This window comes from Phragmites australis, chromosome 8 (genome assembly GCF_958298935.1).
Source record: "Phragmites australis chromosome 8, lpPhrAust1.1, whole genome shotgun sequence".
NCBI classification, from domain to species: domain Eukaryota; kingdom Viridiplantae; phylum Streptophyta; class Magnoliopsida; order Poales; family Poaceae; genus Phragmites; species Phragmites australis.
The window spans coordinates 21,229,326-21,247,663 of NC_084928.1; the positions used below are offsets into that span (position 1 = coordinate 21,229,326).

The 18,338-nt window shown below is 48.4% G+C and overlaps 2 protein-coding genes across 2 annotated transcripts; one reads left to right on the forward strand and one right to left on the reverse strand.

The window, feature by feature from the left end:
* Positions 1–3,696: 3,696 nt before the first annotated feature.
* LOC133927654 (uncharacterized) lies at positions 3,697–5,046 on the reverse strand. Its single transcript, XM_062374095.1, has 3 exons — positions 5,020–5,046; positions 4,450–4,848; positions 3,697–4,344 (listed from the first exon to the last, which is right to left on the reverse strand). The coding sequence occupies exons 1-3, from the start codon at positions 5,044–5,046 to the stop codon at positions 3,697–3,699; spliced, it is 1,074 nt and encodes a 357-aa protein (XP_062230079.1).
* A 2,725-nt stretch (positions 5,047–7,771) lies between these two features.
* Positions 7,772–16,408, forward strand: LOC133926772 (protein FATTY ACID EXPORT 1, chloroplastic-like). Its single transcript, XM_062372844.1, has 6 exons — positions 7,772–8,140; positions 14,934–15,129; positions 15,492–15,659; positions 15,895–15,941; positions 16,018–16,058; positions 16,131–16,408. The coding sequence occupies exons 1-6, from the start codon at positions 7,967–7,969 to the stop codon at positions 16,207–16,209; spliced, it is 705 nt and encodes a 234-aa protein (XP_062228828.1). The 5' UTR covers positions 7,772–7,966; the 3' UTR covers positions 16,210–16,408.
* Positions 16,409–18,338: the final 1,930 nt, after the last annotated feature.

Genomic DNA, 18,338 nt, shown 5'->3' on the forward strand with positions numbered 1-18,338 from the left:
GGTGCTCACCTCTCCGACAGGTGAAGTACTCCAGTATGTCGTGCAGCTGCATTTTCGAGCGACAAACAATATGACGGAATACAAAGGCCTCATCGCTGAACTCCGAGTAGCGGTGGATCTCAAGATTCGGCGGCTGCTTGTCAAAGGTGACTCCCAACTGGTGGTCAACCAAGTATCCAAGGAATACCAGTGCGCAGACCCGCAGATGGCGGCGTACGTGGCAGAAGTTAGGAGGCTGGAGCGGCACTTCGACGGCCTGGAGCTGCGGCATATACCTTGCCACGACAACACCCTGGCTGATGACCTCTCCCTCTTGGCTTTCGCCCGGGCGCTCGTCCCAGCTGGAACCTTTGAAAAAAAGGCTCACACGGTTATCCGTTTTGCCTGCCGACCAGGATGAAGGGGAACCCTCGAGCTCAGTCAGGGGGACCCAGGCCGCACCTTCAGTGGGAGGTCCCGTCAAGGTACTGCCGCCCGGCGAGCGCGTTGCCCTTGCCAGTAGTCCTTAAGAATCCTCGTGGATCGATGAGATAGGAGGGTACTTGAAAGAAAATATCCTTCCTGAGGACGATGACTCTGCAGAGAGGATTGCACGGCAGTCCAAACGCTATGCCATTGTAGATGGGGATCTCTACAGGCGTGGCACAAACGGTGTCCTCCTGAAATGCATCACCTGGGCAGAAGGCAGTGAGCTCCTCATTGAGATCCACGAGGGCGAGTGCGGTGGCCATGCATCGTTCCGCACGCTGGTCAGGAAGTCCTTTCGGCAAGGTTTCTACTGGCCAACAGCTCTCCAGGACGCTTTCGAGCTGGTTCGGCGCTGTAGGGTGTGCCAGTTCCATGCAAAGCAGATTCACCATCCAGCTCAGGCTCTTCATACCATCCCCCTGTCTTGGCCCTTCGCGGTCTGGGGGCTGGACATTTTGAGTCCATTCCCCCGAACAGTCGGGGGCTATGAGTACCTGTACGTCACCATCAACAAATTCACCAAGTGGCCGGAGGCAATCCTAGTCATCAAGGTCAACAAGAACACGACAGTCCAATTCATCCGCAGCATCACAAGTTGCTTCGGCGTCCCGAACAGGATCATCACCGACAATGGCAATCACCGACAATGGCACCTAGTTCACAAGTGTCCTGTTCGGATAATACTGTGAGGACCTCAGGATCAAGCTTTGCTTTGCCTCTGTTGCTCATCCCTGTATCAACGGGCAAGTCGAGCGCGCAAATGCCTAGATACTGAAGGGGCTCAAAATCCGGACCTACGACGTGCTCGCAAAGCATGGGAAATGGTGGATCGATGAGCTACCCGCTGTGTTAAGGCCAACCGGACCACGCCAAGCCGGGCCACCGGGGAGACGCCTTTCTTCCTCATCTACGGCGCCGAGGCTGTCCTCCCCTCCGAGCTCACGCTCGTCTCACCTCGGGTGAATGCATACTCAGAGGGCGAACAAGAACAGCGAAGACGCGACGACATCGACTACTTGGAGGAGCGTCAGTGACGAGCCGCCGTCCAAGCCACCAGATATCAGTAGAGCCTGAGGCGCTACTATCAGCACCGTGTTCGGGCCCAGTCTCTCGAGGTAGGGGATTTGGTTCTCCGACGCGCCCAGACGTGCGAAGGAAAGAATAAACTCTCCCCCATGTGGGAAGGCCCCTTCATCGTGACCGATGCCCCACAGCAAGGCTCGTTTCGATTGGCCATAAAGGACGGATAGCCTCTTTCGAATGCATGGAACATCGAGCATCTTCGCAAATTTTATCCATAGGTGAGCATGTTTGTGCTCAGGCCAACCAGGCCAGGGGCCTTCCCCCTGCCCAAATTGGGCGGGGGCTGATACCAACCATGTAAGTTAGCACTTGCTATTTATTTTTGTCACTTCTGTGCGAATCATTAATATACGACCATGTCGCTCTTATTCTGAGTTTTTTCCTCTGGAGTACATATGTTAATCTGTTTGGTGAGATGCTTGAGTCATGCGAGAAAAACACGCTCTCTCTCATTTTCCCGCTGATAAAAACGGATGCCGGTCGGTATGCGGCATAGGTAGCAATCGCTGACCTAAGTCTGTTGTGGTAGGCTGTGGTGCCCGGTTGCATGGCAGTATCCTGAGCACTACCGAGACTCTAGGGTTCTCGGGTAGTCCTACCGCTCGAACATGAGTGGTCGGGACCGCCTAGTCCCCGGAGTCGGGCTGTCGATGCTCGGCCTGGTTAGTCCTACCCCGGGCACCACCGAACCATGGGATCTCTTGGTCGTGTCTCTGTCTGTACACTTCACCGGTCCGGGCACTCGAGAGGTCGCGGGTCAAAAACAAGAGCAGGCCATAATGAGTACCGCACTGACAGAGCGCACCAAACAAAGAATCTTTGCCTATTTTAAGCTTACAGAAAAATGCTCGAGGGCCAAGCAGCCCGAGCACAAGGGCCTCAGTGCCCAGGGCGCTGCCGAGCCTCTGGGATCCTCGGGTAATCCTACCGCTCAGACATGAGTGGTCGGGACTGCCTAGCCCCGGGTTCCATTGTCGGGTTTGCAGTGCTCGGGTGCTAAAAGAATGACCTGGGGGCTAAAGCGCTCTGCACAGGGGAATCCATGTTCCCGGGCACCCCGAGCTCAGGGCATCTACCCTTTCCTGGCCTGGTCGACCGAGAAGCTAACACCGACTCGGTGAGTCACTAAAGTCATCTGAATTTCCATTCATACATACGTAATAAGCTATTGTTCCCGAGTTATTCTCGGGACCCTCTTGTACTAATCTGTTCGGCGAGGCAATCTCGTCACGCGCAAAACCCCGCTCTCGTGTTCGCTTTTCCAGAACGACAAAGACAAACAGTAGTCGGTGTACCGCACAGGTGGTGATGGCTGACCTAGGTCCTTTATGGTGGGATGTAGTGCCCGGCCGACATGGCAGTACCCCGAGCACTACCGAGCCTCTAGGGTTCTCGAGTGGTTCTACTGCTCGAGCATGAGTGGTCGGACGCCTAGACCCCGGGTCGGGCTGTCGGTGCTCAGCCTGGTCAGTCCTACCCCGGACATCACCGAATCATGGGGACTCTTGGTTGCATTTCCGCCTGTGCGCATCTCCGGTCTATTTGTTCGAGAGGTCGCGGGGTGGAAAGCGTTCACTGGTCGTGGCGTGTACCGTGCCAGGTGGACTCGTTTCCCGAGCAAAGAAATTTGTGTCTATCTGTGTTTATTTGACTTAGCAGCCGCGTACTCGCAAGCACCCGGGGGCTGCGTGCCCCGAGCATGGGATCCTACGCGCGGGCTCGGGGGCTGGATTATCGGGTGGCCCTACTGCTCGAGCGCGAGTGGCCGGAGCAACCTATGTTCTCGAGGGTAAACTGCCGGTGCTCGGCTTGGCCAGTGCCTCTCGGGACATCAATACAAATAACATCAAGGAAGAACAAGCACAAAACGGAGTTCGATTCCAAGGATGGATTCTATTATACTGAAAGGAACCATTCAGAAGGGAATCACTCCCATATTTACAACTTTCAAAAAAACAAAAACTCCTAACTTATTACAGGCTAAGGAGGAGGGCACGCATCCTTGCTGCTATCACTGCCCGGGCCCAGCTCCCGCACAAAAAATTCCACCACCTCGGTGGCGACGTCGCGGGCGGCTGCCCGGGAGGCGGCTTCCTCTGCCTCCACCACACCCTGCCGGGCTGGCTCCAGTGGGAAGGCGGGGTCTCAGCTGTAGTAGCAGGCGAGAACGTTCTCGGCCACACCTTGGCCTAGCGCACGCCCCTCCCAGGTTGCCAACTCCTGGACAACGGTAGGGAGAGCCTCGAGGCGCCGGGCGATCTTCGAGAACCCAAGGGCAAGATGGCCTAGCGTTTCTAGCCCCTGGGCACCCACAAATACGAACCCGAGCCAGGCCGCCTCCACGGAGTCTTGCGCCCGCCAAAGGGCATCCTGCATCATTGCCTTGACATTCGTTCGCTCTTCGTGGACGGCATTAAGGTCCTCCACGGCTTTCTTTAGCCGAGCTTCAAGACTTTTGCCATCAGCGGTGCTGGCAGGGACGTCCTTCGCGGCCCATACCTCCTGGAGTTGGGCAGCCACCTCGATCCGGGCCTGCTCCACTCGCTCGACCCTGGCCTTGATGGCCTGCTCTCGGGCGATTAAGCCTACCTCTTGGTTGGCGACGTTCTCCTCCCCGGCGGCAAGCGCTGACGATGCCAAATCAGCATCCGTCTCACGCAGTGTGACCTGCTCCTCCCGGCGGAGAACGTCGGTGCGACCGCGCTCGAGATCATCGGCTTGGCGATAGAGGTCCGCCTGTGCAGACCGCACGGCTTCCTCCCTCTTGCCGACCGCCTCCTCCCGTGAGACAACCTGCCGTTCGCACCGGGCAAGTTGCTCCTCGCGAGCGGCCAGCTCACCGGCACACTTTCTCGACGCTTAGTCGCGCTCCGCCGCAAGCCACCCCAAGCGGTCGACCTCCTCCTGGGCGACGACGGCCTCTTCGCGGGCCTCCTCCAGTGCCTCCCACTCCACGGCCAGCTCCTGCATGGACCTTTCATAGGCCGTGCGAGCCGTGGCCCTGTGGGTCTCCAGTAATTTGCGAGCCTCCTCCAGCCGCCCCTTTTCATCGCCTAGGGCGACGCGCTCCCCTTCGAGCTCGGCCCGCTCCGCAGCAACGGCCTCCTCGAGCCTCCCGATGACCTCCCGGGCGCTTCCCAGCACCTTGGGGAGGGCTTTCGGGGCCTGGCTAGGGGATGGCCGAGGACTGGGTCCCCTGCGAGCCCAAAATGAGCAAAGGCGCTTGGGGACCCCAACGGCGGCCGCGCCAGCGCCACCCTTGACGCGATGACCTCCCTTGCAGCCGGTTGCTCCTCCCTAGTCGAAGGACTCAGGGCAGAGCTAGCTGAGGCTCTCGCCTCAGGGGCAGGGGAAGTCCTCGGGGACGTCTGGCCTCCTGCAGAGTCCTTGGGCGGCCTGGAACGAAAACAGGTTAACCCCCAGCCAAGATACGGGCAAAACGAGCTCGAGGAAGGAAAGGGGGCTTACGTGCTCTTTGGCCTGCGGTACCGCCATCGGCAATGCGGTATCTAGAATTCCAGGGTCTGCGGCCTGGGCTCCGGCCTTCTCCCCTTCGGGGGCGGGCTCTGGCCCCCGGGCCGCTGTGAGCTGGTCCCAGCATCCGCCCCGAAACCTTGTCCTGAAGATTGGCCAGTTCGGCGGGCCGTCACACCGCCAACCGTTGGCTGGGGTTCTCGGCGTGGGGATGACAGAAGTGACGGCAACGAAGAGGACGAGGACGGTTAGGGGATAAACACCCAGGGACGCTTCCCCTTGTCGCTCCAGCTCTGGGCCTGCCGTCGTCAGCGGTGGCACCCCACCCTCCTTTGCCGTCCGCCCCAGGAATGTGCAAGGTCCCGGGGTCTCGACGCCCCGGGCGGTCAATCGGCCCCTGGGCGTCAAAGGCTGGCATCAACTCTTGCAGAGCCGCTCGGCCCGGGTCTGAGCAAAGCGCCAGGTCCTCGCGTGGCAGGACCGCCCAAGCAAGGTCTTCAACACCGGTCACCACCTTAAGCAGCGTCGCTAGGGCCCCCTCATCGAGGTCCCCGTCCTCGCCTACGCATGTCCTCGTCACGTCACGAGGCCCGGTGTACATCCATGCGAAGCGGGCGCGTTCCCTTAGGGGGGCCAGCCGGCGGCGCAGGAAGTCGACGACCACCATGAGCGAGGTAAGCCCCGCTCGATGCAGGTCTTCGATGCGGTTTAGCACCGGGCGCAGGCGGGCATCCTCCGCGGTGGCGGACTCCCAGACCAATTTGTTGGGCTTCGCCGGCGATCAGGGTAGTGAAAGGCGGTCGTGGGGGCTGACATCGACGTAGACCCAGTCCCGGCGCCAGTCGTCCCACTTGCCACGCAACACCTACGGGATGTAGGCGTCACCGAATCCCTTTCGCAGGCGAAAATTGCAGCAGCCCACGACCTCCACGTCGCCCGACCCCTTCTTCTTCCCGGTCGCTCAGAGGATAAAGAAATGCCGGAAGAGCGCCACCGACGGCGGCACCCCCACGACATCTTGTAGAGGTGGGCGAAGACCGCCAGGATTACCACCGAGTTCGGGCTCAGGTGGGCCAGCTGGACACCGTAAGTGTCCAGCACTTGCAAGAAGAACACCGAGAACGGCGGCACCAGACCAGCGACAACGAAGGAGGCGAAGATTACAATCTGCCCTGGCCTACGCGGGGTGGGCAGATGGGTGGCCGGCATCACCAGTGATGCTCCCCGTTGGCCAACAGGGACCATCAGCTTCCTCACCTTCTCCGCACCCTCCGCGTTCAGGAGGCGGGACTTCGGCAGAATGCCGCTGACACTCGACGCTCCCCGACGGCCGCCTCCTGCCCTTGGCATTTTCGAGGGTGGAAAGTGCTCTAGAGGAGACTAAAGTCGAAGTGCACTGAGGGCTGAAGAGAACACCTTATTCCTCGGCGCAATAAGCGAGACGCATCTTCCTCGATCCGCATGGTTGCCAGGGGCGACTCCCGCCTCATCATCACTTTCCTCGAAAGTCGGAAGGGCACGCGCCCTTTCGGCTCCTCCTTGGGCTATACTAATAGCCTGGGCCTAGAAACTGCAAGGCCCGCAAAGGTTTCGGCACCAGGCAACAGAAAGCCACGTGGCACCAATGCTGTGATCGGCCTCGAAGAAATAGGGTCCCATCCGCAGTCTCTGGGCCATCACCTGCCGATGGGCCTGGGGGCCGCTGTCAGTGATGAGATGTCGACCGGTGGGAGGCCCGATACTGCATTTAAGGGGGAGCATAGCCGGTAACATCCAACCACTCCCCCCACGCTTATTGTACTGAGTACGTCAGTCCCCACCGCCTCCTGGCAGGAAGGCGTGGGAACAATTAATGCGACGGGTCCCATCGCATGTCCCCTCGCGGGGCCCATAAAGGAAGACGGCTTAGAGATATCTTCGATGGGCTCGAGGCGTATCGCCTATCACCCCGTTGCCTCAAACCGTGTTAGGCCTACTTTGACCGGACGGGCATGAGAGGATACTTGTAACTTTCAGAGAAAGGCATTCCAAGAGCATTAATAACACACCAGATATACAGGAGTAGGGTATTACGCCTCCATGCGGTTCAAACCTGTCTAAATCCCTTGTGCATTTACTCCTACTAGCCGACGATCATTCGTCCCGCCTAAGTCCCATACGCACGCATTAACCCCATGTACGAGGTAGATCCAGAATCAGTCCCTCGACCGAATCTCAAATGGGGTCCCTCAGGATCCTCGCTTGCGGTATTCATCCATCGACACCTGCCTCCCGCAATCGTTACCCCCTAGAGGGCTCCTTTGCCTTCCTCTGATCCGACACCACCACATCACTGAGAGACTGTAATGGTGAGATACGCCGCGAAGGAAGAGGTCCCTGCCACCGATTCGGCTACCAACTCTAACATCGCTTCTCTACCTCTCCTCCTTCGCGCTTCCGGCCGCTCCTCCCTTTTCACTGCATCCTCCTCTGCTCCCATGCGACTCTTGATTGCTGATATTTGCAAAAGTTATGTCGCCCTTTGCTTTGAGGACCAGGTCTATTTATATGAAACTTGCAAATTGAGACCTACTTTTGTAATATTATATTAATAAAATATAAAAATATTAAAAAAAAATCGGAGATTCAGTTCTACCGGAAGTCTCGAACGAGCCCATTCGCTAATGACACCCATTACCCAATAAAGCAATGACACTGGGCCGTCCCCGGCGGCCCAGGGTAAGGCACCCTCCCTCCGCGTGCATCCTTTGGCAGCTCCCGTTTCCCACGTGCAACTTCCCAGTCGCCGACGAGAACGAAGAAATAGCCGAGCAGCGGCCAACTAACCAACGACTTCCGCAGCCTCCTCCCCGGCCGCCTCCACACGGAACAAGGACTCCTCTCCTCGCTCCGAGAATTCACTCTCCCACAAACCGTATACGCGAGCGAGCCCTGCGGCGGCATGGTGATGTCTCCGGCGCAGATCCGCGGATCCGTGGCGTCGGCGACGGCGAGGCGGTGGCCAGCCCCGCCCAGCGCCCGTTCCATCCGCTTCTCGCTGCTGGCCCCGTCTACTGTACCGGCGTCGCTTCTCCGGGGAGCGTTCAGTGGCCTTGCCGCTGGTGCGGTATCCAAGGTGAGTTTTCTGCTGCTTCTTCTTTTCAATCAGCTCCCCCAGTTTAGCTAAGCGTTACCTGGATCCAGATTTTAGAACTGTTCGTGCTTCCATGGTCGTGTTGGATTGCTAGAGTCAGGAGGGATAGGTTAAACAGCGGGTTTTGCGTAGCGCATCGAGTGAGTTAGTAGAATGAAATAGTTTAGGAAAGATTTCGAGTACTCGAGAAATGGTCCAGAGAGTATGAAGATCTGGTGCCAGATAATGCACGGGGCGGCATGTTGAGAATTGACATTGAAAGGGGCACGAGGGGCGCGGGATTTATGTTAGGGAACGGGTACGTTACCTTAGGACAAATCAAAATTTCATTACCACATTCAATCAGGAAATTATATTAGTGGGAGATCATGATCGTTACTGCTAAACATGCAATGCAGCAGAAGAAGAGCTGTGTGTGTATGAAGAGGAAGTAGTCAATCTTGTCGACGACGAAGAGGAAGCAGCGACCACAAAGAGTAAGTAGTCGATCTCGTTCTAGCGTTTTCGTCGCCGATCAGCACCACAACAACGGTAGTAGCGCCTCCACGGTATCAATACGTATGGAGATGGAACATTATACGCCGGTGTGCTAGCATCACGCCTGGCTAGGGTTTTGTAGGGAGGTTGGGAAGAGGTAGTGGCCAGGGTGGCAAAATTAGTGTGCCCACAGCCCCTGCCTCCCCTTATATAAAGCACGCTAATGGACCTTCCACGCTGGTGGATCAGAATTCAATCAAGCCCACGTACGGATCTAATCCGAATTGATGATTCCTCTAGAGTATATCACCAACAATCTCTCACTTGCACTTGAGTCAATCATGTAAGTAACTTAATGTTCAATCCGTTAAGTGTGTGACTCATTAGGTTCATGTGTGAACGGCCGTGATTCGGAAACCCTTTTTGAACCACAAGTCAATAACGACACTTAGCAGGACATATTGACTCCTGAACATATATATAGATTGTATTGACAAAACCTTAATATACACATACATCAATCCATTTGCCTCACGACATCAGTCAAGTTCAAGACATGTGCCATCCTTGTGATAGCTCGATCATTCACTCGTTTTTGTAGTGGACTACTATCTTATGATCAACTCTTTAATCACATTAGCATGACCATGCACTTTCTTAATCCATCCTCATCGAGGGCCAAAAGATATTTCTCCCGTTATCTAGGAGGGACAAATTCCATCTTGATCGCTCACATCTCACGACATGTTTCATAGCATACCTGAAAGCTACCTTTGTAACAACCTAGTTACGCAGTAGCATTTGGCAACTCTTAAGTATGCTACTACACATTCTAGTAATTAATGACGATCTCAGGTCTACGGATCTGGAAGATACACCATTTAAACTACAACTGATGACACAATAAATGACATCCCAGTAGTGTCCCAAGGTGGATCAATCCAATATCATGTTCTCTAATATGTGTTCACATTATTGATTTGATATCTATACCTATGATTCGTTAAATATGATCATTTATTAGTTGATGTACTAATTCATTAATCATTATTGTCCCACATAATGATATGGGATTAGGAATCATTTAGAATAACATCATAATAAAACAAAGAGTTTCACAAATAAATCACATATTTGCTGATCAATGTAAATAATAATTATTCAAGGAACCAAATAAATGATTATTCAAAAGCACATAAGCATAGATATGATATAATCTCTCACATGCACCTAGACTCAACATGCAAATATCTAATACCTATACAACTCATGTGTGCCTCATTCTTGGGCGGCGAGAGAGGCTTCGTGAAGGGATCAACAATATTCAAATCCGTGTGCACATTGCATATTTTTATATCACCTCTATCTATAATCTCTCGGATAAGGTGATAACGCTATAGTATGTGATTGGATTTCTAGTGCGACCTAGGCTCCTTGGCTTCTGCAATGGCTAGCTTCCTGTCCTTATAGCTTGTAGCGAAAATGGCCATATTAGGCTATGATTGTAATTTTGGTGATTAATGATAACATAGTTATTGGGACTAATATGTTTGTCAAGAATATATATTAGTCAGTCTCGTGGATGCAATACATAAAGAAGCCACCGATGCCGGGATAAAGTTTGGTTGAATTGCAAAATGTCCCAGGAGAAATGGCTTTACCAGATTGTCCAGTGATGGGAGGAATTTTGCACGGAGCATTTAACAGAAGAGTTATTTTTCAGAGAAATTTGAAGTTACATGAACTGGATTGTCCGGTGATCTGAAGAACGTATACACCGGACTTTGTAACAGAAGGACTGTTTTTCTGAAAAAAAATCTGAGTTGAACTGACCGGATTGTCCGGTGACTTAAAGGAGTTATCACTGGACTATTTAATAGAAGCTTGGTATTTTCGAAGGAAATGGATTATAAGGCACCGGATGATCTATTGATGAGATGGATATCATACCGGAGCATTTTGTGACTTGTGTCATGGTGCAGAAGACTATAACTCACCGGATTGTCCGGTGATACTATGTGGAGGAACACTGGAGCATTTTACAATGGCTACTAACAACTGACAGACCAACGTGTAGAGAAGTTCAACACATCGGAAGGTCCGGCGATGAAGACAATGAACGGCAGAGCAATTTACACAGAGAGACTGTCGAAGATGAGAAGGCTCAAGTGTACTCATCGAATAGTCCGGTGATGGATTGAAGATTACACCGGACAATCCGGTGTTCAGAAGAATTCTGAGTGGAGTTCCAACGGCTAGTTTCTGAGAACGTACACACCGGATAGTTCGCTGCTTGTACCTCTGTTAATGCCGGATCATCCAGTGTTCACATAATATGTGAGCCGTTGAGATAACGACTAGTCCGCGGGGTTGAGGTTATAAATACCCCTCCACTCATTCATTTGAAGTTGCTGGAGTCCAGAGAAACCCTTGTACACCTAAAAAGACATTCAAGCCATCCAAGAGCAATAAAGTGTTCATCCAAGGCGATTAAGCACACCATTAATGAGTGATTAGTGCTTATAGGCTTAGAGAGAAGAGTTGCTAGGTGCTGCAACCTAGAGTGTGGATCAAGGGGTGATCCATAAGTGTACCCAAAGGTACGTTGGCGCTTTGGAGTCTTTGTGACTCGCCAATAACTTGTTGACCCTCCAACTTGGTGTGGAGCGGCGACAAGAGGATTGTGTGGGGACGTGGAGGCACTTATCTTTTTGACTAAAGCTCCGAAGTGAAGACAGCGTTCAAGTGACCGAAAGAGAGGTTAGTGGTGAGACCCTCGCTTTGGTGGCTAATCGTGCTTGAAGCCTTGTCTTGGTGACTCGGTATCTCAAGAGCCGTGACCGGAAGAGACTATGGCGACCGGGAGCATATCCTTTGTGGAGCTCCAACGTGGACTAGGGTGGCTTGTGTGCCACCAATACCAAGGGATAAAAATCCCTCGTGCCGAGTTTGTCTCTCTATCTCATTTACGTTTTCGCATTTACTTACTTGCAATTTACCTTGTAATTCTCTTAAGCGGTAGAGTAGACATATTAGATAAACGTAGAGCACATTTAGATAGAAATTGAGATAGATTTATCTTGTGAAAGTTTTAGAGCCAATAGTTTTAAGTGTCCTAATTCCCTCCCCCCTCTTAGGACGTCCTCGATTCCCTTCATAGCCGTCATGCTTGAAGCTTCTTATCCTTATAGCTATCATGCTTGAAGGTTACATGATCATATACTAAGCTACTACATCTAATAGCTAGCAATGAATTACATGATAATATCAAGCATCACATGTCGACACGCAGACTGTTATACAATAACATGACAATCTTAAACTGCAATTAACCATGACTCGCAAACCATAAAAATTACATACATCCATCGTATACATAATAAGACCATATCAGTCACAACATTATTTGGAAAAACAAGTTAAACGTAGAATCGAATTCTAATGTCGCGATGTGAACATGTTATTATAACAATCTATGTTTGTACACTACACAACGGCGGTCCCATTGCCTCAAGTTGCAATCGCGGCCAGGTGGGAGAGTGAGCTAATCTTTTTGTCATATAGTTCCATCAATTCACACCTCATCTGACCCCAATTACATCAAACTGTGCACTAACTAATCTATCACATGAACCGATCACAAGAAGAATAATAGATCCAATCTATTACTACAACATACCATCTATATATGACTGATCCAGATAAAAAACTACGAATGTAGGATCTAATACCACTGTTAGGGAACGAGTAGGCTACGCTAGGACAAATCAAAATTTCTCTACCGCGTTTAACTAGGAGATCATGCTAGTAGGAGATCATAAATCGCTACCGCTAAAAATCGCTACCGCTAAACGTACAACATAGTGAAAAAAGAGTCGTGCACATCCACGAATAAGAAGTGGTCGATCTCATCAACCACGAAGAGGAACCAGTGACCACGAAAAGGAAGTAGTCGATCTCGTCCTAGCGTTTTCGTCACGATCAGCATTGTAACAGCTGCAGCAACGCCTTTATGGTATCCACACGTATGGGGATAGAACACCGTACACCGGTGTGCTAGCATTGCGTCCGGCTAGGGTTTCGTAGGGAGGTCAGGAAGAGGTGGCGGCAAGGGTTTTAGAGTGGCGAAATCAGTGCGCCCACGGCCCCTGCCTCCTCTATATAGATCATACTAATGGATCTTCCACGCTGGTGGTCCATTATGACTCTAATCCCTCATGGATCAGAAACCAATCAAGGCCACGTACGGATCTAATCCGAATTGATGATTCCTCTAGAACATATCACCAACAATTTACACTAGGACATATGTTGTTACAGGAGTTTCAGAAAAATCATAAACTTGAACTTCCTAGCAAAATTTTCACTTAGCTCTCCCTAGGAAACATACAATGTTGAACTGTACCCAATTTTCGTTACTGGGGCGAACGAGCCACACTCCTTCGTGGACATTAGGAGTCCATTGATGAAAAGGGGCAGTTATTTTTGATGGGTTAGTGTGGGGCCAACATGGCCACGCTTCATTTGCACAGTTCTGCACTGTCACTACCGTTGTTGTCAAGGCTGCTGTGGAAGCCATCAGGCCGTCATGGAGCATTGCAAATCCAAGTTTGCCACTGTGAAAGTTCCCAGCGGATGCCTTCTTTGTCTTGTGCGGGAGCACTCGCCCAGCCTTGATTTATCCTGATTTTCCAAGTCAAGTGGTTTGGTTTTAGCATTGAATATTTATGTGGTCCCGCTTATAAGAAAATGAACTGTTCAGCTTGATGTGAATATCAGTGAAAGAATTTTTTATCGGAAAATCAATGAAGAATTTTCAACTGAACTGCTATAAGGACTATTATTGTATGCAGTGGTCAGTCTGACGGTTTTCAACGATCACTCTAGAATCAGTCAGTAATATTCATGGGTTCAGTTACTGAATCTTTTCTGTGTTGTTAGTTCAAAGCTACTTATATTCATGTCCTAGTTCTTTCCAGTGTGTGCTGTAGTACTCTGTTAGATACCATTTCTTTAAATCTGCCACTAAAGTATTGTTTTCACACTACTATGTTACTGTTGTGTAACTAGGCAGTTAGCATCAACTATTGCATGATTTCTTTTTGCTCAATTTGCATTTCTTTTTTTCTTTTTGGAAAAGGATTGCTCAATTTGCATTAGTAGCTCTTAATTAAATAGGTGCTTGTGCTTTGTCTGAATTCTATAGAGGATAATCAATCTTGTGTACAAGTGTGCTCTTTATCTATTCATTTTATCTGTTAAGCAGTAGGATATTCAGAGCTGTCACTTGTCATATGTTATAAGCTATTGTTCAATTATAAATCTGGAACTAGATTCCAAAGTCTAAAAGAACTGGATATTTGTTTTTGCTGGATTAAATTGAAGGACTGAATTTATATATCATTATGACCTTTACTATGTTTTTGCTCTGGTTCTTAAATGCACATATATGCCCACAGTGCTGTAGAACTCAAGTGTAGTCCCTGGTGTATTACATTACTGAAGTTATGCTGTACGTCCGAGATTTCAACTGTTGTTCTCATGAGTGGCTTTATGACCTATCAAAGCCTGCCTGAAATAGTTGCAAATATACTGTGTGATTATACCATTGGTTGCTGCTTCGACCCAAATATTCTTGTAACACAGAATTATTTGTGAAACGCTGTTTTGCCCTAATTAACATAATTACTTCCAATACTATGTAGATTTTTGGGGTTCAAAATGAGCGGTTATGGTGTTTTTGGTTTGAGGAGTCGATTGATCTTTAGATGAAATGATCCATCATGAGATCATCCCATGAATTTTGGTGGGATGACTCCATTCCTCATGTTTGCACTAGACATGTGCTTATGAGTTATGAGGGATGAGGCGGTGAATGATCAGCCCATCCCATTCCTCAAACCAAATAAGAAAATGAGGAGTGAGATGATCCATCACCACCCCACTCAAACTAAACACACCATTAGTGCTTAAGCTAATGTTGCTTTTTATGAGGTCAAAGCTAAATCAAATATTAGATCTCATACCCTCCATGCCGAGGATGTTTATCAAATTTTTGATGTGGTAGTGTTGTTTTTTCATCATATTTCTGACTAAAACAATCTTGTATTGAACCCCATGAATACATGTATACTTCCATGCAAATAACTTAGTGTTCTTCCTTTTGGGAGGAGTCACCATTTTTTTCTAGCAACAAGTTACACATATTTACCTACTATTCTTTATGTTTGTCGTCTTGTGCTCCTAATCTCTGTGGAAACTTTTTCCTCCTTTGATGGCATACCTTATGGTCCTGCAGCCATTGATAACAATGTGCATGAAGGCAGACTATACCAGGCCTATTGATCCTATCACCAGTGCAGAGCAAACGGGTGATGAAATTCAAGAACCAGCCATTGTGGCACCTGCTAATAAAGAGATAAATATAGAGCAGGAGGTTGCTCCTCAGCAAAAGTGTGCAAAAATACACGACTTCTGCCTAGGGATCCCATTTGGTATGATTTCAACTTTGTTTCTAGCAAATTTTAGTGTAAATTATACCTTTAAGCAAAAGCTATTCATTACTTAAGTCTTATTGATATAATAACATGATTTGTTTCTTTTACTTGTGTATTGTGTCTTCAGTTACATCTATCTTTCCATATTCCTGAATATACCTTTAAATAAGGAAACTTTGGACATGTAATTTATATAATGACATGATTTGTTTCTTTTAAATCTAGTTAGGAAAGATTTATATATCTCACCATTTTCGTGAGCTTGTTACTTTCTCCAATATTATGCTATCCTTTGTTCCATATTGTTACTTTAAAAGATTTCCTAGGAGTATTAATAACATGCAATTTACCTCATTCAGGTGGATTTTTATTTTCCATGGGCCTTATTGGATTTCTATTTTGGAGGAGCCCTGTGAGTCTTACTTTCGGTGTTGCACCTGGCCTTGCTATATTGGCCTTTGGCGTGCTTAGCCTAAAGGTTTGGAGGAGTGGAAAATCCAGCTTGCCGTTCATACTGGCACAAGCAGGTACTTTATTTTCCCACATAACACCGTAGCAGATTTCATTAAATCAGAGAGAAGAGTTTGCAGTGCAACTTGACTATCTGATAGTTTTATCTGGTATATCCCCATAGATGCATTTCTGATCAGGCAATATTACATCTGTAAATACTTGGTCCTGCCAATCTGCTATCATAAGCCGAAGTAAAGTTCTGTGTGTGGAAAGTTATGAGAATTAATATGTGATGTTCATCATTTGCAGCTGTTGCTGCTGCGGTAGCATGGAAGCACTGTCAGGCGTACACCACGGTAAGTGAGACTGTAATTTGGTTATTAAGGACCACTACTTGATTCACTTTCTGATTAATTTACTCTTTTATGATAGACGAAGAAGCTGCTGCCCTGGGGCTTCTATGCTGCACTCAGGTACTAAATCATTCTTTGTCAAGAGCTCATTTTATCCGCCACTGCCCTTCTGAAAACCTCTTATTTCACCAGTGTTGCGATGATCTGCTTCTACTCTTACGTTCTGATTGCTGGAGGGAATCCGCCTCCAAAGAAGGCAGCTGCTGCTTGATTTGATGTTGTCGACCGTTCACTGAAGCTTCTCACAATTGTACCGATGTTGATGATACGGTTTTTCTTTATTTCTGTTGGTGAACGCTGAACACAGTTGTATTCTAGTCTCTGTTACTAAGTTAAAGACCCAAAGTAGATAAGATTTGCCCCGATTTACACAACTCCTTTTTTATACATCAATAGATTCACTCTCTCCTCGTGCCGATTCTACAAAACTAGTGATATTCTTGGCAAAAATTCGATTTTGTACAACATACGTGACCGTATTTGCTTAAATGGACAACTATTTTTCGTATTTACAATTTTAGCACATGTATTCGGTACACGGTGTGCCGAATACGATTTTTCGGAACACGGTGTACCGAAAAAGGCATTTTCGGCACACCGTGTGCCGAAATACGCTTTTGTCACGTTAAGTCACGTCATGCTTTACTTTTCTTTTTTCTTTTCCTTTTTACTTTGTCCTTTTGTCCCCCACGTTTTTTGGCCGGCTGTATAGCGCATGGTGCTCTCCCACGTGCTGTTGTCTGCTCGGTGAGGCTATAAATGGCAGCGCAGCGAGCAATGAAGAGGCATCAGCGAGCAGAGGAGAGCAAGGAGGAGAGCAGAGCAGAGCAACAGATTAGTGTGAGCAGTCGAGCCCGAAGAGCTACGGTGCAGCAGGACAGCCTTCCTTAGTAGTAAGTACTTATATTTATTTGAATCATAGATTATGTATGTACTTATATTTAGATTAGAAAATATAGTTATAGCATGTAGATATTAAGTTGCTAAAATAGAGTAGGTGTAAGATTTGCATATTCTATGATCTCGTAATAGATGGTACTATAGTGTAATAGTAATCGTAATATTTAGATTAGAAAATGTAATTAGAGCAAGTGGATCGTTCAAATAAATTGGATAAACGATATTAAGTTGGTAAAATAGAGTAGGTATACTATTTGTATATTCTATTATCTCGCAACAGAAGCAACTATAGTGTAACATTAACTGTAATACTTAGAATAAAAAATGTAAGTAGAGCAAATATAGTATTTATTCTGTTCGAATACATTGGATAAGTAATATTAAGTTGGAAAAACAGAGTAGGTACAATATTTGCATATTTTATGATCGCGCAACAAAAGCAACTATAGTGTAATATTAATCGTAATATTTAGATTACAAAATGTAATTAGAGCAAGTAGATCGTTCGAATCATTTAGATAAATGATATTAAGTTGGTAAAATAGAGTAGGTATACTATTTGTATATTCTATTATCTCGCAACAGAAGCAACTATAGTGTAACATTAACTGTAATACTTAGAATAAAAAAAGGAATTAGAGCAAGTATAGTATTTATTCCATGCTAATGCATTAGCTAAAATAAAGTACGTATGTAACATACATCTAATTAGTTATTTGGTCATTTATGTTTGTTTAGCAGAGACGCTATGACTATCCATATTTATTATGGAGAATGTCCCGCTATTTTGCATGGGAGACTCGTGTCCATTCAGAACTGCCAGCACGTAGAGAGTACGGTTGAGCTACTAATTGATCTAAAAGGCTTACAAACACATGTTATGAGCCTTTTGCGTCTAAATCAGTAGTCCTACAATGTTATCCTAGAGGGTGTTAGGCCACGGCCTATACCAAACAGCTCGTTCATTGTCCATACGTTGTTCGATTTGAGAACGAACAACGCTTGGGTCTTGTACTCACGTAAGGCATTAGAGGAGAACTTTGAAATGGAAGTGTACGTAAACATAGTATCACGACCGGTGCATGGTGAAGAGGTGGCTACTGTGGAAGGATCAGACCATAATGTGATGCATGATGAGGCGGGAGGGAATGTCGGGGAGGGCACTTCGGGTACGGATGGACCCGAAGTGGACCATGGTGAGGTAGATGCACAATGCATGGATGATGAAGCCGGTGGTAGTGGCGACGAAGAAGGTGCTGACAATGATGACCCGGTGCCGGCGATCCAGTACTTTCATGGTGCTGGGCTGTTAAATTGTACCATCAGTGAGTATAACACCCTATCTAATTGGGGATATCAGAATAGCGACATCCAGGTGGGGCAACGGTTTCGGAACAGGGAAGAGGTCATCCACTTTATCAGCAACTATGCTGTAATCAC

Excerpts from the sequence above, each read along its gene's own strand:
- LOC133926772 (XM_062372844.1), top strand. The coding sequence starts at position 7,967 with ATGGTGATGTCTCCGGCGCAGATCCGCGGATCCGTGGCGTCGGCGACG. Across the intron at positions 8,141-14,933 it reads CCGCTGGTGCGGTATCCAAG|CCATTGATAACAATGTGCAT; the intron begins GTGAGTTTTCTG and ends ATGGTCCTGCAG. Across the intron at positions 15,130-15,491 it reads CTGCCTAGGGATCCCATTTG|GTGGATTTTTATTTTCCATG; the intron begins GTATGATTTCAA and ends TACCTCATTCAG.
- LOC133927654 (XM_062374095.1), bottom strand. The coding sequence starts at position 5,046 with ATGGCGGTACCGCAGGCCAAAGAGCAC. Across the intron at positions 4,849-5,019 it reads TACCGCAGGCCAAAGAGCAC|GGAGGAGCAACCGGCTGCAA; the intron begins GTAAGCCCCCTT and ends TCCTTCGACTAG. Across the intron at positions 4,345-4,449 it reads CCGTCGTCGCCCAGGAGGAG|GTTGTCTCACGGGAGGAGGC; the intron begins GTCGACCGCTTG and ends TGCGAACGGCAG.